Source organism: Mercurialis annua, linkage group LG1-X (genome assembly GCF_937616625.2).
Source record: "Mercurialis annua linkage group LG1-X, ddMerAnnu1.2, whole genome shotgun sequence".
Classification (NCBI taxonomy): domain Eukaryota; kingdom Viridiplantae; phylum Streptophyta; class Magnoliopsida; order Malpighiales; family Euphorbiaceae; genus Mercurialis; species Mercurialis annua.
This window is the reverse complement of record NC_065570.1, coordinates 56,227,784-56,252,014: the sequence shown is the minus strand read 5'-3', so window position 1 is coordinate 56,252,014 and position 24,231 is coordinate 56,227,784. Positions and strand designations below refer to the sequence as shown.

General features: G+C 31.6%; 3 protein-coding genes and 1 non-coding gene across 5 annotated transcripts; 1 reads left to right on the top strand and 3 right to left on the bottom strand.

Annotated features, from left to right (window-relative positions):
• Window positions 1–12,069: 12,069 nt before the first annotated feature.
• Window positions 12,070–12,142, bottom strand: TRNAF-GAA (transfer RNA phenylalanine (anticodon GAA)). Its single transcript has one exon. It is a non-coding gene; the product is annotated as a tRNA-Phe (tRNA).
• Window positions 12,143–12,418: 276 nt separating this feature from the next.
• Window positions 12,419–14,814, top strand: LOC126664729 (serine carboxypeptidase 1-like). The gene is made up of 8 exons (XM_050357256.2): window positions 12,419–12,845; window positions 12,938–13,045; window positions 13,114–13,385; window positions 13,546–13,791; window positions 13,901–14,019; window positions 14,098–14,196; window positions 14,295–14,403; window positions 14,509–14,814. Exons 1-8 carry the CDS (start codon window positions 12,470–12,472, stop codon window positions 14,650–14,652), a joined length of 1,473 nt encoding a protein of 490 aa, XP_050213213.1. The 5' UTR covers window positions 12,419–12,469; the 3' UTR covers window positions 14,653–14,814.
• Window positions 14,815–14,987: 173 nt separating this feature from the next.
• LOC126664730 (uroporphyrinogen-III synthase, chloroplastic) lies at window positions 14,988–19,439 on the bottom strand. Of its 2 annotated transcripts, none has more exons than XM_050357257.2 (10): window positions 19,102–19,439; window positions 18,727–18,814; window positions 18,204–18,273; window positions 17,196–17,314; window positions 16,954–17,049; window positions 16,801–16,856; window positions 16,115–16,200; window positions 15,757–15,891; window positions 15,539–15,605; window positions 14,988–15,355 (listed from the first exon to the last, which is right to left on the bottom strand). In XM_050357257.2, the coding sequence occupies exons 1-9, from the start codon at window positions 19,369–19,371 to the stop codon at window positions 15,557–15,559; spliced, it is 969 nt and encodes a 322-aa protein (XP_050213214.1). In that variant the 5' UTR covers window positions 19,372–19,439; the 3' UTR covers window positions 14,988–15,355; window positions 15,539–15,556. The 2 variants fall into 2 exon arrangements, with proteins under 2 accessions (XP_050213214.1, XP_050213215.1); XM_050357258.2 differs by having other exon boundaries at window positions 18,204–18,270.
• A 1,799-nt stretch (window positions 19,440–21,238) lies between these two features.
• Window positions 21,239–23,087, bottom strand: LOC126665475 (polyadenylate-binding protein RBP47-like). The gene is made up of 2 exons (XM_050358292.2): window positions 22,575–23,087; window positions 21,239–21,921 (listed from the first exon to the last, which is right to left on the bottom strand). The coding sequence occupies exons 1-2, from the start codon at window positions 22,836–22,838 to the stop codon at window positions 21,745–21,747; spliced, it is 441 nt and encodes a 146-aa protein (XP_050214249.1). The 5' UTR covers window positions 22,839–23,087; the 3' UTR covers window positions 21,239–21,744.
• Window positions 23,088–24,231: the final 1,144 nt, after the last annotated feature.

Below are 24,231 nucleotides of genomic sequence, written 5' to 3'. Positions count from 1 at the left end.
CTTCCACTTTATACATTCTCACAGTATCTCTTTTCCTATCATTCCCAATTTACCCCTACTTCCCTATTTATTACGACCAAAATAACCATAACCATTATTGATATTATTGAGAAAAGGGTCAATTCGGCCCACCAGTATATCTCAAGAACAAATTATTATTTTTAACCTTTTTTAGTTAATTTAATTTTATATTTATATCTTGCAGTCAATTAGATTCCAACATTTATATGTCGAGGTTAAATAAGTCATGTATTTAAAATCTATAATTGATTAAAAAAATAATTATTTGTTTTAAATTAAGAGACTTTGAAATCTATAGTTGATTAAAAAAATTAAAATAACTTATTTAAACATAAAATACAAATTTTGCATATAATTAATTAGAAAAAATTAAAAATATTTAATTTCGAAATACAAATTTAAGAACCTTTACTCAATTATTATTACTTCTAAGCTTAACTATTTTTTTTATTTTAATTTTTTTTAGTACTTTAAAGAACTGAAGTATTTCTATGACATATTTAAAATTGTGAGAAAAATAATGTTTTTTAAAATTTAAAAATTACATTAGAGAAATCATGTGTTACTTTTGTTATGTAATTACAATTGGGTTAATGTTACAAAAATTCACCAACTTTTCATATTTTTTTAATTTAATCACGTTTTTAAAACTTCTCATAAACGTACACCAACTTTCATTTTTTTCAAATCTATATACGATGCTGACGTGTCACTCATTTATTGGTTAAAAATGACTTACACCTCAACAAATTACACCAATGAATGAGTGTCCGTTAACACCGTGTATGAATTTGGGAAAAAATGAAAGTTGGTGTATGTTTATGAAAAGTTTTAAAAAACGTAATTAAATTGAAAAAATATGTAAAATTAGTGAATTTTTATGATATTATCCTATTACAATTTGTATGTATGAACTGTAATATTGAAAAAGAATAAACAAACTAATAAAATTACAATATTTATGGACAATACTCAGATTTCATGAATTATTATATGACAGCTCGATCAAGTGTGAAATCAAAGATACATTTACAAATAATTGTGAAAATTAAAGCCTAATACAGAACTATATACATGAAAATGGCCATTTTTGTGAATAGGTTTGACTAAGAGTGGCATAAATTTGGGACCAGTGGGGATTAAAATGAAAGGTGGTGATGTAATAAATGTGGAGCAAAGCAAAGCAAAAAGGAAGAGGGTTTAATCATACAAGCCAAAAGCTGCATCACTCACATGTTTGCCAACTAAACATTCCTGGTTTTACAAAATTTTACTTAAAACTATATGTTCAACATAACACATTTAATATTTGTTCTTTTTTATTTTTATCCTTATAATGTTCTTGTATGATGAAATACCGTCCCGCATATTTTTTTTTTAGAAAAATTAGCTGTAATTTTATTTTTAATTTATCGAAAGTTTATACAAAATTAATGCTATATAAATGCATCGAATGTTTACACGAAATTTCCTTTAATAGACGTTAGATATTTTAATGAGGAATGCAAAACAAAGGTAAAGCTGAAGAATACTGCAAAAGTGTAAATAAACCCCACATAGCGTGCAATGTTTGGCGTTATTGTTAAGCTTACAATGACATTTTTATTGGCTCCTTTTTTCTTTCAGTAATCACATTTTTATTTTGTGATCTATTTTTGCTGTTTGAGAATAATGGAAATTGCAGCTATGATGATAGGAGGTGGAATAATAAGATATATCAAAGTAAAAAAAATTGAAGTGGACACATCACCCACAACCACGTGACAAGTGACTCTCCATTCTGTACATATTATTTAATGTATACAAATTAAATTAGTATTAGCTGTCCTTGTTCATGATTTGGCTAACATTTCCCACAAATTTAAATTAAGTGATACTATAATTGAAAGTTTATCTAATTATTATCAGTAGAGTAGCTAGGCCATTTGATTCGTGTGACACTGACTAATTTCTAGTTTAAGGAATTTTGATTTAGTCGTGTCTTCATAATTGATACTAAGATTTTAATTTATTTTGATCTATAACGCAAGAAATGAACAACACATATCTTTTATTCTCCGTTTGAGCAATGATAATAAAGGAAAATTTAGCCCTCTCTTTATTTGCCTAATCTTCCAATCATTTCCTAATTCCACATAGTCAATGTTACTGCACCTAATAAGACTGATAATAATTGTTTTTGGGGATAAAGATTTAACATGATATCATAACTTTTATGATCCAAAAATCTAGAGTTTAATATTTAATATTTAATAATTTTATTTTATTTTATCTAATATGTAATATACTAATAAAATTACTATAATTGAACTCAATTTTAAAAAGTAACTTGGTTATTTGCTAAATGTCTATTTTTCATCTTACATTTATATATATGACAATATTTGTCTGTCTAGCATCATCATTCATTTGAATATTTAATAAAGGAAAACGAAAAACTGGTCCATACACTTACATTAATTGCAAGCTGTATCCAAAGCTAATAGGACAAGTCTGTAATTTTCTTGAAAATAAGAAGAAGAGAGACAACCTGTGCATATATACATAAATCTTACGAAATACCCAGAGACCCTCTTCTTATGGACCATTTTTATTTTTTACTATTAATTTTTTCCTGTTATCTTATTATTAACTTAAGTACATATTACTTATAAGATTCTCTTTAATAATTAATGTTGATCAAACAATAAGCAAATGAAAAAGATCTCTCAAGTGGAATAATATTATAAAACGTTGCACTGTTATATAGTTTCTATTTGTTGTTTGTTTACATTGATTCACATATCATAATACAAACAAACTGAACTATGTATTTGGTAATTAAATATTTAAAAGTTAATTAGTCCAGTCTTCTCTAAATATTCCGTCATTGTTCACTACTAACATAACATTGTCAGAATTTAATTCATCACCAACAGGTTTAGGTCAGTCAGAGAGCATACATAAAAAAAAATATACTGTTAAGTAATTAAGAAGGTCTTTGATCTGATGTTAAGAAATTAAATAGAATTGGACAAATTACATGAATATTTTTTCTTTTCCCTTTGTATATGTGTATTTCTTGCATGTTACACACTGAATACTAACAAAAAGATTCAGGGATTTTTTTTATATGATGATGAGATGTCCTGAACGGGTTTTAATTATAAAACTATACCTTTAAACTTTCCACATTTAAATTAATCCTCATTTGAGCCGGATAGGTTTTTGTGGGAGACAAAACTCTGACTTCAATGTTAAACAGCCTGCATACATGAATACGGTTCAAACCCGCGATCTCAGTTCATCCACTAGAGCGTCTTAGGGAAGTTTCTTTTTAATTTGTCTTTACATTTTTTTTATCTATCACCCTTTCCGTTTTTATTTATTTGTCGCTTTTAACTAAATTGTTAATATTAAAAAGTGTATATTTTGTCTTAAATTACATAGATAAAAACTAATATAACCCCATTTATTAATTTCACTAATAAAAAATTTAATTTAAAAAATAAGATTATTAACTCTAAAAGTAAAAGATTTAGTTCTAACGTTGAATTACATTTTAATGAAGTGATCTCATGTTAAATTTGGAGTTAATTGTAAAGATCACATAGAAATTTTAAAGTAATAATTATTAATAGATAAAAAAATTCACCTAAAGCAACAACTTAAAAAAAAGAGTAGATAGGATATTAACTTTAATTTTATATATATATATATATATATATATATATATATATAGAGAGAGAGAGAGAGAGAGAGATTAAAATTGAAATCTGACTTTAAAATGGATTTAATTAATAGAAAGAGAAAAAGAAAAAAAATTAATAAATTCATAGGCTATGTTTGGTTCATGGAATTGAATGGTATGGATTGAAATAGTTATTTTATAAAAAATTGGAATAGCTATTCTTTATTTTGTGAGCGGAGTATTTACTCAACAAAATTATGAAATAGTAATTCCATATAATAATTATTCCATGAACTAAAATAAAGAATAGTCATTTTATACGAAATATCTATTGCATTGCATACCCATTACGTGAACCAAACATGGCCATAATTCAATTGTTAGGAGGAAGGTTTCTAAGATATCTTGGGTTCTGTACTTATAAAAGACAAAATATTGTATTAATATGAAGATTAATGAAGAATGATTTGAAGTTTCTATGAAAATGCTACAAGCATTAAAAGAGTCAGTTGCGACATTAAAAATAACGAAATATGTACACAATGTATTAAATGTAAGCGACGTGAATATTGTAAAATTTATACTCCCTCCGTCCCACTTTAGAAGTCCCATGTGACTTTACACACAGATTAAGAAAACATTAATTATTCTTGTTTTTTTATGTTTTTTCATGTTTTGCCCCTATTAATGATAGTGGAATTTTCCATAGAACTCTTTTAAGATAAATAAAATAAGGGTAAAATTGAGTATTCAATGGAAAAATACTCTAAAAATAGTAATGAGACTTTTTAAATGGGACATCCCAAAATAGAATATGGGACTTCTTAAACGGGACGGAGGGAGTAAATATTTGTAAATACTTGTCTAGGTCAAATATTAAATGAGAGTAGCAGATTGGAGAATGAGAAATGAGGAAAATGAAGAAATAGAATGATGAATAATTAGGCGTATGAAATGTTTGGACACTGAAAGAAAGAAACAACATAATGAAAATATCGCATTATACTTGTACAGTTGGCGACAGACATGGGCAGTTCAAGCCCCCAATTCATCCATTAGATTGAAGCTTGCGAGAAAATATAACCTTTTTTCGGACGAGTGTGCTACCATTTGCACATCCATTTTCATTATACAACCACACCACACATTTGGTCCTACCAAACCTACTCATTTTTCCTTTCCTACAATTTTTCCTTTTAAACTACCAACGAGCTATAGCTCAAATGGTATAAGCGCTAAGCAGCAAACTGTTAGGTCGTGGGTTCGATTTCTCCCACAAGCGCTTCCCCTCCCCAAATTATCAAAAAAAAAGTATTTTTTATTTTTTATTTTTTTATAAAGTATTAATTTCTATTTAATTTCGTAATTATATAGTTAACTATATATATGAATTTAATAAAAAAATTCAAAAAATTTATTGAACCCGTCAAAATTTCAAAAAATTTACTGAAAGATTTATATGAATTTAATAAAAAAAATTGAGATTTCAATGAGTTTAATAGGGTTTCTTTTGGCTGGCACGTCATTGAATGAACCATCAAATGAGGCGCACATCATAAAAATTAATGGAATTAGAAAAAAAATTACGGCATGGATAATCTAATTATTATTAAATAAAAAGTAAGAGACAATTTGTGTATAAATTAAAGTATAAGGACAGTTTTGAAAGAGAGAACATAATTTATGGAGACGGCTAATGTAAACTAGTCACCATTCTAGGAAGTTTTGTGCACTGAAACATTGTTTTTCTGATATGATTTCTTTTATATTTACGAAGAAAATAGTCCGTTTGGACATGTCAATAGCAAGAAAAGAAAAATAGAAATGAATGTTGACAGATGACGTCTAAAAGCAATTGAAAAGAGAAATTTTAGTGCTCAAAATGTAAGGCTTAGTTTTTATTTTATGAAAAATCAAAGAAATATGCAGAAAGAACTACGTCATCTATAAATTGAATCAAATCAACTATTTGTTTTCGATGAATGAATCAACTATTTTAAAACACATCATTAATGACGTCAACGATGTAATTTTATTATAGTATTAAGGCCAAATGTTATAAAAAGGTCAAACCTTTCACAAAAGTTTCACAAAAGTCATGACCTTTTAATTTTGTCGATTTTGGCCAAAAATTGATTATTTAGTTTCACAAAAGTACAGACCTTTCAATTTTGTCGATTTTGGCCAAAAATGGATTATTTGGTTTCACAAAAGTCCTGACCTTTCAATATTTGGCATGTCACATAAGGCGTCACATAGGCTCCACATAGGCAAATTAAAATCAAATTGAGAGTTGGCTACAATTGAAACCAAATAATTTATTTTTGGCCAAAATCGATAAAATTAAAAGGTCGGGACTTTTGTGAAACTTTTATGAAAGATTTGGCATTTTTAAAACATTTGGCCTAGTATTAATATAAATTGGTTTGTTAATTTTTAAGATATTTAGTGATGTGTTTTAAAATGATATTTTTAGTGCACAGATGACGTGATAAATCAACCTAAAATCTTATCAATAAAAAAGAAGAAAGTGTGATGATTGTGCTTGGGATTCCATAAGGACTGATACCCCACAAATAAGGGCATCCTCTCCCTTCATTTTCTTTGTAGAAACTAGAAAGACACACCTTCTCTAGTCTTCATGCATGTCTTCCTGTAATCATATATATCCTTCTCCTGTGGCTTTAAGGCTTATTATCAGAGTTAGTGTGGGGACTTGGATAATTAGTTGGACTCATCCCACCAAAATTATTCTACTCTTTCCTTTACCTAAACATTATCTATTCCTCAGTTAAAACTGAATTAATTAAGTTATTTTATTTATGAACAAATTAAACTAATCAAATTATTTAAATTGAATTAATAGAAAAAATTAAATTATAAAACAGAATCAATTGAATCAGTTAAATTGTGAAACCGATAAATATTTTAAAAATATACGTAATAAAAAGTAAATAAACATATTCGGTTGATCCAATAAACCAATTAATTTTAAAAGTTAGCAGTAATCAATTTTTTTAATCGAATTAATCAAAACCTTTCAATTTAACCGAGATAGACCAATTAGTCCGGTTAATCGAAGTCTTACTCACTGCAATAATAAGGTGTTCATAGTAATAATTGAAATAAATCCATATCAAACTAAAGATTAGTGGCAGAAAAACAGGCAATAATTATTACTCCCTCCGTCCCAATAGAGTTGTCCACTTTGCCTTTATCACACAGTTTAAGAAAAACAATTATTGTTCATGGATTTTGTAAAAATTTTCTTTCTTTTCTTGTCATACCCCTATTTAATATAGGGTCCACTTTCAATTTACTTATTAGTGAATTTTAAATAGGGGTGATATAGAAAAATTGAGTGTAAAAGTTAGTCACTTTTTGAAAGTGGACAAGTATTTTGAGACAAAAAAATTTCTCAAAGTGGACAACTCTATTGAGACGGAGGGAGTATTATTTTTTTAACAAAGGCTAAAATTTTCATTAATAATAATGAAAATTATATGAACGGTTTCTCAACATACTGAGTCAACTATTTTAAAAAAGATGACGAGAGCTGTAAAAATACAGTTATCGACTAGGGCTAATGAAGCAATATGAAAGTCAAAGGCCAATGGCTCAAATTGGTCCTACTATATGCATGGGTTTCTGGTGTCTCAACTTTACATGGGGCTTCAGGCCTAGTTAGAACAGTACCATATCTGATTAAAGGAAAAAAAAAGCATCTACGTTGTTAAAAGTCTCCCTTTTCATCTTCACTTAGGACCAGGGATTAAGCCCCACTTTACCTTCTTTTTTTATCGTGCTTCAATGGATTACTTACTGTTTCACTGTCTTCTATTTTGGCTCTCCATTTTACATAAAATCTCTACTATTGAAGGAAAAAAAGCCTGCATGCACATAAATAAGATGTGTAAAAGTTAAATTAAAATTTTTTTATTTTTATTTTTTATATGGCTGTAAAAAATTCTCTTCACTTTTAAAAAGAAAAAATCAATTGAACTATTTAATTTAAAATAATTAAAATTCTAATAAAATTAATCCATTCTGAACCTATTGCATACCTGTGATGTTTTTTCTCTAAAATAAATCATGACAACTTATACTAATTATTATTGAACTATCTTCTCTTTTAGAACCGTCTCTAAATTTTTATTATGTGTTATATATAACTGTTCCAAATAATTTATTTCATAATTTTAGTTGTCTTTATTGTATTTTTTGTAATTTAATCAATCCTTAATGTGTGTTGTCCGGTTTGATAATCCATTTGGTGACATGCATGACAACCAAGTGAAATTTTAAGAACTCATTAAAATTTTAAGTTTTTTTATTGAAACCATAGAAACTCATTCAAAGGCGTGTGTTTTTTATTTGAAATTTTGAATTTTTTTATAAATTCAATAAAATTTAAGTTAGTTGACATGTCATATCAATCGGGTTCACAGCAAAAGTAATTAAATGATTATTAATTTTAAAAAATGAAAATCTGAGACTGTTGGTAGAAAAAAAAATAGTTCAAACGATTAGTGTAAATAAGCATGTAAACCATGATACAGTTTGATTAGGACTGTTTCTTCCTCTAAGGTAAAACCAATATTGCCTTCAAGATAATTTATTTAGTTGAGTAAATGGAGCTATGGGATGCTCTTTAAAAATGGAAATAATCTCAAAAACATGTTATTATATATGTTTAATATGCATTGAGGTATGATCGTGTCTTACAAAATAAAGATGCACACGTTGTTCAATTCCTAAAATGAATCACAAAGATATGGGATGAAGCTAAACCAGAAAAAAAATAAAATTTAATTTGCATTATATAATGTATGAATTTTCAATCTGAGGCCATAGATAAGATCTAAGCATTGACTATAGATGATGGAGAATTAATGATATTGTGACAAAGGAACAGACAAAATCTCATAGTTGTGTCCAGACAAATCATTGTCGGTTTCTATATCTTTACTTTAGGTTTGCACATCACTTCTTCAATATTTGGTTGGTCTATTTTAAATATCTCTCATTCATTTTCCATTCCATTTCTCAGGTAATTGTAATTCCAATTTTTCATGTACATATGGAAAAGTTAATCATGTGGATCAATTCTATTACTAGTAATTAATAGGCTAATTCATGTAGAGGCGTCTGTACTTTACATTTTTTTCTGTAGGTCCTTATATTTCATTTTTGTATTATCTGATCTTTCTACTTATCTATTTTCGATTTTCAGGTCTTTTTTGAGTTTTTTCCAGTCCCTCTACTTACAAATGTTTTTTCTTCCAGTCCCTATACTTATAATCTTTTTTTCCTCCAGTCACACAAAATGACTGGAAAAAACTCAAAAAGGACCTGAAAAATAAAAATAGATAAATAGAAAGATCAGATAATACGAAAATGAAATATAAGGACCTACGGAAAAAAAAGTGTAAAGTACAGGGACTTCTAGATGGATTTGGCCTAATTAATATTATTCTTCCTGTAACCAAGTTGCGAGGGAATGATGTAGCTGATAATTATGGTTTAGTAATGTGTGCATTAATTCAAGACTTTGTGTACCACAAAGACTTGAGTATGGGACTACAATATCTCTACCCAAATTTCCATCCTTTCATCTCAATAGTTAATTTACTGTGGATTTAATTCTTAACTTAATTATTCCTACAGTCCCATACAAATAAATAGAATTATACTTTTATGAAAATTAAAAAAATTAATTAGTTAATTTATTAAATTCATATAAATATTCTTTTAATTTTTTTAAGACGGAACGAGCAGCATAATAAACAACTATATCTATTTGAAAATATTAATAAGGTTAGAAGTGGAGAAGTAGGAGCAAGATAGACAACCGTCTCTAACCGTCAATCACTCAGTAATTATCTCCGGTTATTTTTTTATGTTGTTAGATCATTGGCGGAACCAGGACACTAATTTAGGAGGGTCTAAATTTTACGTTAGGCTATTTAAAAAAAATAAACTGCTGTAAAACAATTTAAATGTGTTAATTTTCAGTTGTAACAGAGAAAAACCGCCCCTAACACATGTAGGGGCGGTTTCTAGGGGCGGTTACAACCGCCCTGCGGAAAAAAAAATCCAAAAAATTCATTTTTTTTAATTTTTTTTCCGGCGAGGAGGGTCAGCCGACCCTCTTCGACCCTCCCTAGTTCCGCCCCTGCGTTAGATATTAGTAGTTTTTTCTCTCGTCTTTTTTTTTTTTGGATTAGAATCATTATTGGTGAATGATTAAGAAGATGTGACTTGTATTAAAAGAATAGCTAAAGACTGCTGCAAAGTAGAATACTTTTCTTATTATTTTCACCTACTTATAATGAGAAATGCAGGAATTGACTACAATATTTTCATTATGTGGGCATCAATTATGAATGATCTATATGTGCAATCAGCTGCTTGCTTAGTCTTTCGAGGATTTGGCTGTGCCACTAATCAGATGGTGAGTTGAGTTGTAATGAGAAATGCATGAATTGACTGCTTTGTTTTGATCAAGTTGGCATCAACTATCAATTATCAATAGGTGGTCTGTGAAATCTGCTACTATTTTCTTAGTCTTTCGAGACCCTGGGTTTTGGCAGTTTGATGAGATTGTGAGTTGAGTGGTTAAAAAGGTGCAGCTTCCAATTCAATAGAAAGTATAGTAAAGACTAAAGAGTATCACTAAAAAGAAATTTAAGTGGTCACCAATTACTTTTATAAAAAAGACCACTTTCAAAAGGAGAAGCAGGAGCACCATTCAACATTTTAAACAACATGTATAAGAGCTACACTTTGATCTTTAAGTTTTATTTTGTAATGATTTTATTGTTTTTTAAAAACAGATTAATTTGTTAAATTAGGACATCTTATTAATTTATTATTACAGTGATACTGATAATTATTTTTAAATTATATTTTCTCATTTAATCACTTTTATTTTATTTGTTGATTATGGATAGAAAAAAAAATACACTAATGGCTTGAAAAATTGAAAATCAGAAAATCATAATTTGGATTTTTCATATTAATAAAGTATATTACATTTTAAGTAAAAAAAATGACAATTCATATATTAAATTGTTAAAAATACAAAATACGCATCATTGAGATATTAAATTTTAATAGAACTATATACAATAAAATTAACATATTCCGTATTTACTTAAAAATTAAAAAATATCAATTATTATGTTTTGTATTTACCTATAAACTTACATCACAAATACATATTAAATACCACAAATTTAAATTCCCAATACATCTATAGCTATAAAGTAAAAACACGGGCCTACGAGAATAAACTTTTGAGGAAATTAGATCAGCCACCACCAAATCCATATTTAATCTCAGTAATACAGACGCGCTTATCCTCTTGCCAAAATACACCAGTCTTCTTCCTCCCTTCTTCTTTACGTTTTTTCTTGATTTTTTTACGCTCAAAATATTGAAAAATACAGAAATCTTATAACCAACAATAACAAAGGTATTTTATATCGTAAAGCTGCCGCTAAAACGGTGACGAGTTGTGGATCTATGGGTTTGCTGGCGATGGCGGCGACGATGGGTTGTCGATTGATGGGTTCGACGGCGGCAACGATGGGTTGTCGATTGATGGGTTCGACGGCGGCGGCGATGGGTTGTCGATTGATGGGTTCGACGGTGGTGGCGATGGGTTCAACGACGGCAGCGATGGGTTGTCGATTGCTGGGCCGGCAATGGGTTGCCGATTGTTGGATTTTCTGGTGGAGGTGCTGAGAGCGGTGAGAAATCTGGCAACAAGAGGAGCGACAACCACAATAATGAGGTTGAATCCGGCTGAGATTATGATTAAAGCTAGCTGGAACAGAATTGTTAATTAAAAATTTGAGTTGTACCAAAACTTTGTGTATGTTTCAATTTGAAATCTTAAGACAAAATGACTTTCTGTTTATTATGTACTTAATTTTTTACATTATTTTCTATTTATAAATTTAGGAGTCTGATTTATTTTTTAGTAAAACGTTAGGAAACTGTTAGAAAACAATTAGTAAATTAACTTACCCTTTAGTAAACTATTAGTAAACGGTTAGTAAACTGCTAGTTAAAACAATATTTAGTGAACCGTAAACTGTTAGAAACCGAAATCGTATTATTGCAAATAAAAAAAGTATTTTTATAAAAAAAATTGGTCAAACTGTAAATTTCAACTAGTTGTGGTCAAAAGGTATTTTTGAGAATAAGTATGTGTTTGGTAGGTATTTGTCTAAAAATCCCTAAACTTTTTAACGGTTTTAGGCCGATTGTGATCCCAGTTCATTCTGGCCCATTGCGGAATACAATAAGGGCTGATGAAACCCAATAATCTAAGGCCCAGGCGCATAAAGCCTTACAAAGGCAAAAAAGTTTGCGGTGAGCGTGGATCGAACACGCGACCTTCAGATCTTCAGTCTGACGCTCTCCCAACTGAGCTATCCCCGCTTGGTTTCAAGGATGATATTTTAAGATATATAAATGGAGTCTGAAATCAAAGATATGCATGGGATTCGCTTTCCTGGGTTTGCAACAAGAATAAGGTTTCTGCATACGAATCAACCCAAGATAAGAAACAAAGATCTCAACCCTCAATTTAGTAATGCCAAGCTGGTCTTCTTCTCTGCTTCATTTCCTCATTACAACATAATTCCTCTACGTAACATCACATAACAGCTCATCCTTCAACTACTACATCAAATTTTTGTTGATATAAATATACTATACACTCTTACCACCTTGTAAGAATCCACATTCTCACATAATTCATCACCAATGCCAAATTATATAGTCTTCTGTTTGATTTCCATCTTCATCTTTTCAACATCTGTCAACTGTTACGGAAGCAATGGCTTTAACCCTTTCAAATACATTACTAAAGGAACCAATTCTACTGAACAACCAACAAACACTTCTGTCTCGGTTAAATCTCAGGTCTACTCTCCGGTCTACATGGGTCCTCAATTTGGACTCAAGGAGAGAGATAAGATCATCAGCTTGCCCGGACAGCCACTTAACGGAGTACTAGAGTTCAATCAGTACTCGGGATATGTGACTGTCGATGAATACGCCGGCACCGCTTTGTTCTACTACTTCGTCGAGTCTTTCCAGGACCCAGAAGATAAGCCTCTTGTCTTGTGGCTCAGTGGAGGTTTGTTTCTGACACCAGTTGTGAATTCTGAAATTTAATATTTATAACTTGTTATCATAAAAATAATCATTTTGCCCGTTTTTGATTGACAGGACGGGGTTGCTCCGCTTTTGGCATCGGAGCTATGATGGAGATTGGCCCGTTTAGAGTTAGCAGGGATGGTGAAACTCTTGAACAGAATGAATATGCCTGGAATATTGGTGAGTCATTTTTCCTTAGTTGTAAATTAGTAGCCTGCAGTCTCACAAATTGTATACTTCAATTTCAGATGCTAATGTTATTTTTCTGGAAGCACCTGCCGGAGTTGGATTTTCATACTCTAATACATCTGACTATACCTCAAATGGGGATTGGTCCACCGCTTGGGATTCGTGCACTTTCATAGTAAACTGGTTAGAGAGGTTTTCTGAGTATAAGAACAGAGACTTCTTTATTGCTGGAGAAGCGTATGCAGGTCATTTCGCACCCCAACTTGCTAGGCAAATTCTGTACAACAACATGTACACTGATGGAACCAAGATCAATCTTAAAGGAATTGCCGTGAGTTACAAACATTCTGTATAGTAATAGTTTATACATATTCTGGAGTTTCAATAGTATTTCACTTTCTAGTAATAAAATGTGATAATACAACACTTTTTAATTTCCGTACAACATAGATTAATCTTATTGACAGTTTTAATTGATGATATATATTCAGTTAGGGAATGCGTTTATGGACGATGATACATATATTCTGGGTTGGTTGGATTATTTCTGGTCACATGCGTTCATGCCAGATGACGTTCACCAGCTAATTCTATCAAACTGCAACTTCTCTTCACCAAATGTTTCTCTTTTCTGCCAGGATCTCTTGGACCTGGCAGTTAGAGAAATGGGTAACATTTATGCATTCAACATTTATGCTCCCTCGTGCAATGTTTCCTTTAATTCAAGCTGTGATACCGTAAGTGGGGGTTTCTTTTTTCTTTCTCAAATATTCTTAAAAATGTTCAAAATTAAAATGTGATTGTTCAATTGTATTGTTTGGATAATAGAAATTTATTCATGGACAGTTCTTAGGATCTGATCCTTGCTCTTCGAACTATATCGAAGCATACTTGAACAATCCACAAGTACAGATGGCTCTGCATGCCAATGTCCCTGCTACTCCTTATTTCTGGGAATCCTGCAGGTACCATGTCATATTTCATAATATATGCATTTTTAATTTCGGGTTATATGTCCATATGATTTACATATTCAAATTCAGCCCGAGAGTTTCATGGAAGACATGGGAAGATTCGCCAGATTCAGTTTTACCAGTAATTAAAGAGTTAATGAGCGAGGGAATTCGCATATGGTTATACAGGTTTGTTATTATAAACTGAATCATTCTCGTTTAATATAATAATTAATTCAAGCTCTTCAATTTTAAGTAGTCTTAACCATAAAACAATAAAATTGCAGTGGCGACGCAGATGGTGTGGTACCAATTACAAGTACAAGATATGCCATTAACAAATTGCAACCACTAGTTCAGAGCTGGCCATGGCACGCTTGGTACACTCAAGGAGAGGTAAGTCGTCTGCCACTTTATCGAATTCCCTCAGGCTAGTTTCTAGAGTGAAGTGAGAATATGTGTGGTTTGATTTGACGGCAAATTTAAAAAAATCCTGTGCAGGTTGGAGGGTATGCTGTTGAATATGAAAACCTGACATTTGTTAGTGTAAGAGCAGCAGGACATTTTGTTCCCAGTTATCAGCCAGCAAGAGCTCTAGTTCTCTTCTCCTCATTCATACAAGGGAAGCTTCCGCCTTCAGCTTAATCATTCAGGGGAAAAATAATACAGTGTTTATCATTACGTATAGACAAAAGAAGAAGATGATTTAGTGTTGTAAGCAACTGTAGTTTTACAAGAATTTGGCCTGTTAGTACTTAGTTTAAAAATGCAACATTAATGAATCAGTTTCATCTGTTTAATGCTAAAGGCGGGCAGAATAAATTATGCTGCATACACCTAAAACTATAATGCACTATCATAAGATCATAATATGATTATTATTGCGTAGAGATATTCATCTGCCGCTCATGGGAAAAGCTTGCCGCATTATTAATTGCACACATGAGCGAACATATTACATTCTGAAATAACAGCGGAAGTACACCAAGTATGAAAAACCTTAATAAGCTTCAGCCGGTCAATGGGGATAAATACAGTGATATACAATGATAATTACCTCAAGTAAAATAAAAATTTCTGCTTCTAGTCAGCAGGTGAAGTGCAAAATTCGGCGTTGACAAATAGGTGTTCATGGATATCGAATTTCAGTTAGAATTAGAAATAATATATACAAGCGCAAAGCTTCTTTTTCAGCAATATCCTAATCCTTTCGGTTATGACCTCTATAGTCTTTAGACTGACCTCAAAGGGAAGCTTTCCAAATGTCAAAACATCATCTTCTTTCTGCTTGCTGATTGCAATGCGTGCATCAGTGCCTTGCAGCCAACTTTTTGCATCACCATTTAACCTTTTTAAGGGAGGTGAAGCACAATACAGGAAGATGAATTTTTTTAAAAAATTATTTCAGATTGCTAAGGACTTGATAGAAACTAGAGATTTAAAATTCAATTAACCTTCTAGAAAGAAGGCATCCGATAAGAAAATGTCTAAAGAGAGCCAATGAATGAAGAAATGGAGAAGCCATAACCACCTGAAAGACTTCTGACTTCTAGGAGTCAACATGTGCCCCCAATGCTTCAACAATGCTATCCACCCACCTGTCGCAATATAACGTTTTAAATAAGGAATGTTATACAAACTTCTGGCGAAACAGTGTTAACGCTGTATAAAAGAAATGAAAATCCAGATTGCAGTAACTAATATTACAGAGACATGTGAATGAGTAGAGGCAGAAAGAGCAAGAAGTACCCTTCGAAACCAGGATTTGTTGGAAAGTAAACATTCCTCAAGCCCAAACGTTTTGCTGCTGAAGCAGTTGTCTCACCGATACAGGCTACTGAGTTGTTCCACTGCTCTGATTTTGAAATAAGATTGACCCAGGCACTGCAAAATAGAGAGGCATATAAATCGAGTACATTAAAGAACTCGGTAGCTCAAATGGGGAATGGCACAATGAAATGGTTTATGCGAACATTTAATCATACCAAAAGGCACCATAACACCACTACCAGAAATATCATTGCCCAAGGGTCTATGGCAAACATAGCAGTAAGTTCACTTAAAGAACTTCCTCATTACCAAGAGAAAAAACTAGCCAGCCACTTACCGAATTGAAGAAGGAGAAGCAACTGCAACAACAGGGCAATTAAGTGCCTGCTTCAGAACAAATTGGTCAACATGATCAACGGGAATCTGAAGGAAAAACACAAAATGAGAGTCTGAAAATATATCACAGTTCTTTATCTATGACATAACCATCCTAGTGATGCATATGACGTCTAAGGACCCAGAGATCATTGCTTACACCATAGGTAAGGCCATTGCGAAATACAACAAGAATAAAAAGAGACCATGCAGAATTTAAAATTAAAGACTGCTAAAATATGTTCCTAACCCTTTTACGAGGATTGAACTTGCCCAACCAAATTAATCTGTAACAATGTCTCCATTTACTTAATGTTGAACTGAAAAGGGATGAGTTATACTCAAAGAGGGAATATCTATAGCTGCCCTAGAACACATGAAATAAGAACCACACTTAGCGAACGCAGCCTAAAAGAAGCATAATTAGGTCGGAGAAGTATCGGAATGCATGGAATTCATGATAATATTTGAAGTTTTGTGTGATCTACTGTACTGACAAGATTTATCAAGAAGCTGGTAGTTGGTCATTCAACAATAAACAGACATATACTGATATAATCAGTTCTATCATACCCTCATTTCCTAACATTGAAATCAATTTCCTTAAAGTAATCTGAACCAGAAATTTTTGAAAATTTGTATACTTACTGTAGTGTATGTATTTAGTCTTACAACCTCAAATCCGCGATTCATCAGGCCTTCTTCTGAAATATATATATAGGAAAGATGCTCAAAGTTACTCTTGTGCAGCTTCTCATATACAGCATTGTGAAAGCACACAGCCACACAGTATTTACTAACCGATCTCATTACTTGCTTTGGCAGAAGCTGGATACAATACAGTACATCTTTTGTTCCCAATCTTTGGAAGTTCTGATGCCAAAACCCTACCTGTAGCTGAAGAGTGAAAGAAGTCGAGGAAAACATTAAATAGATTGCAAGCGAGGAGATAAGAATATTAAAATTGTTTAGTAGTTCAGTGAAGCGTAAGGGGACAAAAAAAATTCAACATGGGCGTAAAAATGTACAACTCTTATGAGTACCTTTAGATGGTGTAAAGGCAATATCAAGAGATTGTCCAGATGATTGTAATACTTCATTAAAAATGCTTGCTGTACCAGCTCCTACAACCCCTACCTTGACATTTGGGGTTCCAGCTGCCCTAAGGACATAGTTAAGAACACATATATTACTAACTTTTTAAGGAAAAGAAAAGACAAGTGATATTTTACGAAGCTGAACAAGGATATGACAAAATAGCTTTAGCCGATATTTACTCTAGACATCCTCATATAAGACCTGCATTACAAGCATATTGCACAGAACTGAACCAATGCAACTGTTTATGCAAAAATATGTCTATTACCCAGAAAAGTATACATTTGATTGTTGGAATAACTAAAAAAAGTACATGATACCGAGACAATGAACTCGCAAGTAAAAGAAAAAAAATCTCTATCCGTCCACAAACTAACTTAAATTCATGAATTCAATTTGGTTATTCCTTTTTATACTTACAGTTTTAATAACCATATGAACCATAAATTATTTTATGACTTTTTCATGTGTTAAACACGGCATAAATTCACAGCAAAGTACTCTTGTTTACTATTTTACTGATACAAAATGGGTTGAAAATAAATAGCTGAATTTTGTTTCAGTAGATGTCGATGGGCAGATGTTTTGCTCATCAACATACTCAAACATGTATATTCAATGACATAATGCCTTACCTGCAGCTGTATTAAGTATTACAAGAAATAAAGTTGTTAAGTGCTTAGTTCCAGGCCTTCTAGTTTTGTTCTAGCCTAATATGAACATAATAGACTTCTAAGTCTGCATATGCATCCTTGGGCGAAGAAAAACGAGTTCACCATTCACCAATAATCAGGTAAGCAACTGAGCACAAGAAAATAAAGAGACAGACATGCACTCAGGGACATAATTTTGTGCAGACATTTAATGCTAACAGAAGACCATTACATTTATGAGGAAAAATTAAAGGAACTTGAATCAAATTAAGCACATAGGAAAGAAGTTCATTTACATACTTCCATGCCTCTAGAAACACCGAGCCTGCTTCAGGGGATGTTATGACAATCCAGTCAAAAGAAGTATCTGCTGAAATCGTTATATCGAATTAGAGAGATTAAAAAATTGAAGTGGTTAACACGCACTTGTTATGTTGTTGACAATTCATAGTACAAGAAAATTGAGCATGAATATGCAAGAGAACTTCCATTGCTCAGCATACTGAAAAATATTCACCTATCAAATAATTATATAGCGAGGAGAATATAACATTTGAATGGAACAGCAACATAAGCATCTGGCCACTGAGGGCATTTAAGATATGTGGGACTAGATAATCAGCTTAGTTACATCAGTCAGGACACCTCACATCCATATCGTGTAAAAGAAAACTCTCTGCACTGAACCTAAAATCGGTTTCTCCCATAATCAAAGAGCTCAAATAGAAGAAGCCTAACAAGTAAAGATATGTATTTCATGATTACACACACTAAGTAGTGTTTCACACAGCAAAAGCTAATCCGACAAGTTAAGCGAATTTACCGGTTAATACAGAGGGAAGTCTATCCAAATCAGGTCCCTGAGTGTGCTGAATTAGAGGAAGCTCCAGGCAGTTGATCCCACATTTGGCCTGAAATGGAGAACAGTGATGAGTTAAGTATGTAGGTAACTGTTATTGAAAAATGGGCGTGCAAATTAGTTAAATAACAATTAGACTGCTGAAAGTGCAGCATTTCGTTTTCGTATTTAATCAAACACTTGAATAATATTGACAGATAATACACAATAATCAACTCAAATCAAAATGCAAAGAAAAAATCAATATAAGTTAAAAAAAAGAGAGTCAAAATTCATAAATCAAAATTATAATACGAAAATGCAAGAAAAAAGAATGCGAGAGTGAGAAAGAGAAGACACCAGAGCTTTAACGAGCTTGCCATTTTTGCCGCGTTCTCTGGTGACCACAACTTTGGGCTGCTGCGAACTGGAAACGGTGGAGGAGGACGAAGCCCATGACGACGATGAAGAGGGGGAGGAAGTAGAAGAACGAATTGAAAACGACGTCGGGGAACTATAAATTGGGCGGTGAAATTGAATGTTAACAGTAGAAGCAGAAGGAGGAAGAAGAAGAGCGAAACAGAAATTTGATGCCATTGGCGACGTGTTGGGCAAAGAGAGGAAAGCCATTAGCCAGCTGTTGCCATATTAAACCTTTCTTCATTACTTTAATCAAACAAATCTCTACGCAATAACAATCCTTAGTAATTAATTCAAAATTTAAACCTAAACAAACAATTAGCGCGCCGACCCAAAATTAAATTTATAGTAGGTACACCTGTAGAAGATGCTGGATGCCACGTTTTATTTTACGCCAGTGTTGTAGCCAATAAACGACTGACACATTAAACATAATCCTTCGTGGGCTTATCATTTGTCACCGATCGACCCTTCATTTTTGGTAAATCGCAATCTACCAATCACGTGCTTCTTCTACTGTTCTATTCTGAAATGGAATAAAATTGTTAAAAAGAAGATTAAAAAATAGTATGTGAAAATTTTAAAAAAATACTATGCTATACTTTATACACACACACAACACGCTGTTTCGTGTCCACCTTTTTAATTTTTTAAATTTTTATCCAATTCTAATAGTATATAACAATTTTTGAAATTAATTTTCTATAATTTTTTCTATTTAAAACTCATTAATGAATTAATATTTATTACTAATTATAAGTAAATGAGATTTTTGTGATTATATCAAACAAGAATGTATAAAAAAATTATAAAAACGTATAACATTAATTGTATTTTTTAAAACTACGTGATAATATAAAAGTGGACAATTATGTTTTTGATATTGAGGATAATATTATTAATAATTTATGCTGAAAAATATTACTCTCTCAATTCCATTTTAAAAATCTCATTTTATTTTACACAAAAATAAAAAAAAAACATTACAAAACATTAATCAATATATTTTATTTTTATTAACGATAGTGTCCATATAAGTTAAAAGAGAAATTTAATTTAAAAGTCTTTCAAAAATTAATAAAAGTTCTAGAATAAAGCATTTCAAAATAAAATATAAAAATTCTAAAATGTATGGATCGGAGAAATTTTATAATTTGACTTTTTTAAATTAATTAATTTTAATTGCCATAAAATTATAATATTGATCTGTTTTATTAGAATAAAAAAATGAGGCATGTAATCATAAACAATAGTAGTAATATGCAAAGGAAATAAAATATGTTTACTTTTAAAATAGAGTACGTATGTGCCCCCGTCAGCCTACCCGACACCAGAGTGCTGTGCAGCCATGAGACCAACACTTTTCCAGCTAGATTAAAGCTTCTAATTACACAATAAATTGCTAAGAATTGCACTTTAACAATTAATTAATTCTTAAATATAATATTCCCCAATTTCTAAATACTACTATATGTAGAAAAATTAAGAACCAATCATTCATCTCATTATTGAGTGTAGTGTATAAAATCTCATCCTTAATTATCCTTTTTTCTAACAAAGTTTCTCCTTCTGTTATTAGAAAAAAAAAGAGGATAAATTAGAAACATGATAAGACGGTAGTCTAAAAATGGAAGCAGCAGAGTCACGTGGAGCGTGAGAAGTATATAATAGACTATGGTGTGTTCTTTATTTTCCAAATGTTCTAAATCCCAATTCATTAGCCACTCAGACTTTGCAGAGCCAAGAAACCTTTCGCCCTTCTCTAAGGTTACAAATACAACTAACTAACTTTTCACGGCGCCACCCTACTTATCTAGTTGGACAAATGATTCTCGCATTCTGCTTTTTAAATTTTTTTTCTTTCATTCATACTTATTAAACTTTTTGGAAAAAAAAAATACTACATCTATTGTTTCATTTTATGAAGAGTCCTTTAGTGCCTTCTAAATATTAGTAGATTTTTTTTGACATAACATTTTAATTCTACCAAGCAAAAATACTAGAGCACCCGTTTTATTCTTTCATCACTCTACGGACACATTCACAAAATCAGGCATTCCATAAAATAAGATGTTCTTAATCTTTCCATAATTCTAAACAAATCACTGAAATATTAAAATCCCTACAAAACTATCTCTTTGTGTCATCAAAATTCGGTTCCACTCCAAAAATTGGAGGGATTTTATATGAATTCTACATAATGAATAGAACTACAGTGAAATGAGGCAAGGTTATTTTGCCTCTTCTACTCGTGAAAGATTCGGATTGCTAAAGCTACATGTTTCCGGTCATTGCAATTCTTTCAGCTTACTTGCTGTTGGTGGCTGCCATACACCGGAAATATTAAAATCCCCATATGCTGCAGCGTACATGCCTGGATCCTGAGGTGGTTGCACACCATATCCGTAACCATCGTAAACTTGCCCTCCATAGTATGCTCCACCCCATTGGTTGCCAAAATCTGATCGGAACTGCCAAAATCCAAAATATAACAGATAAACAAGCTAGCAATGCAACATTTCTTGTAAAACATAATTCCGATCACGGTAAGATTGATAGGTATCCAGTTTCAGATAACTTCTACTAAGACATGATCACTGAGACAGGTACCAGCTCATCCTGCCCAACTGTATTAGGCATCAGAATGCCAGTATACTTCTGTAAAACTTTCTCAGCTGTTGCATGTGTATAGAATTCCACAAATCCATATCCCTCGGACAAACCAGATTGCTTATTACGTATAACTTTGATGGAAGCAATCTGTACAATACATGAAAATAATTGTTAGACAAAAAGACAACTATTTCAAAAAACAAAATAGGCGTTTTTAAGTTCTTGAAAATGGAATTAGAATATGAAAAGTTTGGTACAAGAGATTCATCTGTCTTTGTGTGCTTAGCTCAACTTAAATTTGGTGAAAACAAAATCCAGAATCTCAAGTCTAACATTCAGAAAATAAAATTTGGCTCATTTGATTATCCAAAAAAGAGAACAGAAAAATGGAATTAAAAAGGGATACTTTTGTGACTTCCATTTCTCCTCGAAACTATCATTTGGTAATTTAAATAGGTTTGTACTCAAGAAAACACTAGGAGCCTTGGACAATCAGTTCGAAAATAATATCCAAATGATTTATTGTTAGTTAATTTTAATTTGTTATATTATTCATAGAATTACTTAGTTAAAAAAGTTATGTTATATGACATTATTGGCATGTATAACACTTTAAATGTTTAAATACATATCGATCAATTTCAAATTTGGAATGAAAATAAACCCCAACAGTCTGTACGATACAATGAAATCGTATGATTAAAAGTTTAGAGACAGATTCAAATTTAGCATGCAAAATACAATGTTAATATAGCAGAAAATAGTACATGTATATAAAACAAACATGTTGTAGTTTATACCTCGCTAGTCAAACCGAAACAATTGTTTAAATAATTCTCGTCCATCCAGTGATGCAAGTCACCAATCCAAACAGTTTTATTTTCGGCGGTAGATCCCTGGTTCTGGTTCTGATGGTGTTGCTGCGGAGGTTGTTGTAGGTGAGGAGGATGGTGATACTGGTGGTATGCAGCCATGTAGTGTTGAGGTGGAGGCGGCGCATAATGCTGAGGTGGTAACATCTGATGCTGCATTACCATAGCAGCAGCTGGATACTGCATAGCCATCCACTGCTGTTGCGGTGGTGCCAGTGGCTGTTGCTGCTGCCGCTGGTTCTGTTCCTGAAGAGGCGGCGGCTGTTGCTGCTATGAATCAGAACCGTTTGATTGCATCTTATCTTATAAATACAAGTTTCAAATATATACATATGTAAAGTATATTATTACTATTAATAAAAAAACAAATTTCTTGAATCTAAGGGTTTTTTGAGAGAAAAGTATGAATCTGAGAGTTTTGTTTTGTTTTGTTTTGCTTTGCTTGGTTTTGTTTAGAGAGAAAACAAGAAATAAACACGGTTAGGGTCTAAGGAAAGGATTTATGTTTGTTTGTGAATACTTTTAAAAAAAATTAAAAAATAGAAAAGAGATATGAATGAAAGAAGAAAAGGATTAGTGAGTAAACGCGGTTACAGTGAGAGCCGTTAGATGAGAAGGTTATGGGTTAAATCGAAGCCGTCGGTGAGAGCAGAGGATAAACATGTGATTCTACTTTGGTTTTCTTTACTCTAACTGGATCCTCCGCCAGCTGCTCTTTTTCGGGTTGGTGGTACTTAACTCGTCCTATTGGATTTGCTTTTATTTTTACCTTTCATAGTAAAAAAAAAAACAATTTTACGTCACCTCAGGGTTAATAAATATAGTAAAGATTCTTCCACCTTTTCTTCTAACTGTAAACTAGTAGCTGCAGGTAAAAATGGAAATTTTTAATGTTTCCTCCATATTTACCTCAATTACTAGTTTAATTTGTTGAATTTGAGGACCGTCACCTGAAGTAAGCGAGTGATGGGGAAAATAATTTGAGGTGACAATTATTACAATCGTAAAACTTTGCAAATTGAATTTATGTGAAATAATGCGTTGCAAGCAATCATTGTTAAGTCATTTATCTATAATTATACATTTAAAATGAGTAACACAATTTAATCCACCAAAATTAACCATCTTATTATAACGTATCAACAAACGAGTAACTATATTTAAAAATGGAATTTGAGACGTACTTGTAAAAAGGAATTAAGCAAATAAAAAACTGTCACGTCATGCGGTACAACAAGGTGGATTAATTTTGATGGACTAAATAGCATTTTCTTTTAAAAAAATTAAAAAACAATTACATTACAGTTGTCCATTTTATCATTATCACACAGTTTAAGAAAATACATTTAATACGATAAATTTTCACGATTTTTTTATCTCATTTTCTTACTATATCCTTATTTAACGTAGTCACTCATCCTTATTTACTTGTATCTTTCAATATATAGCAATTAATGCTTGTTTGTTAGCGGGTTTTAAATAAGAGTAATATAAAAAAATTAAATTTGTTATTTATTAGAAATTAACAAAAGTTTTGAAAAAAAAATAAAGAGAATGGATAACTCTATTAGAACAGAGGGAATAA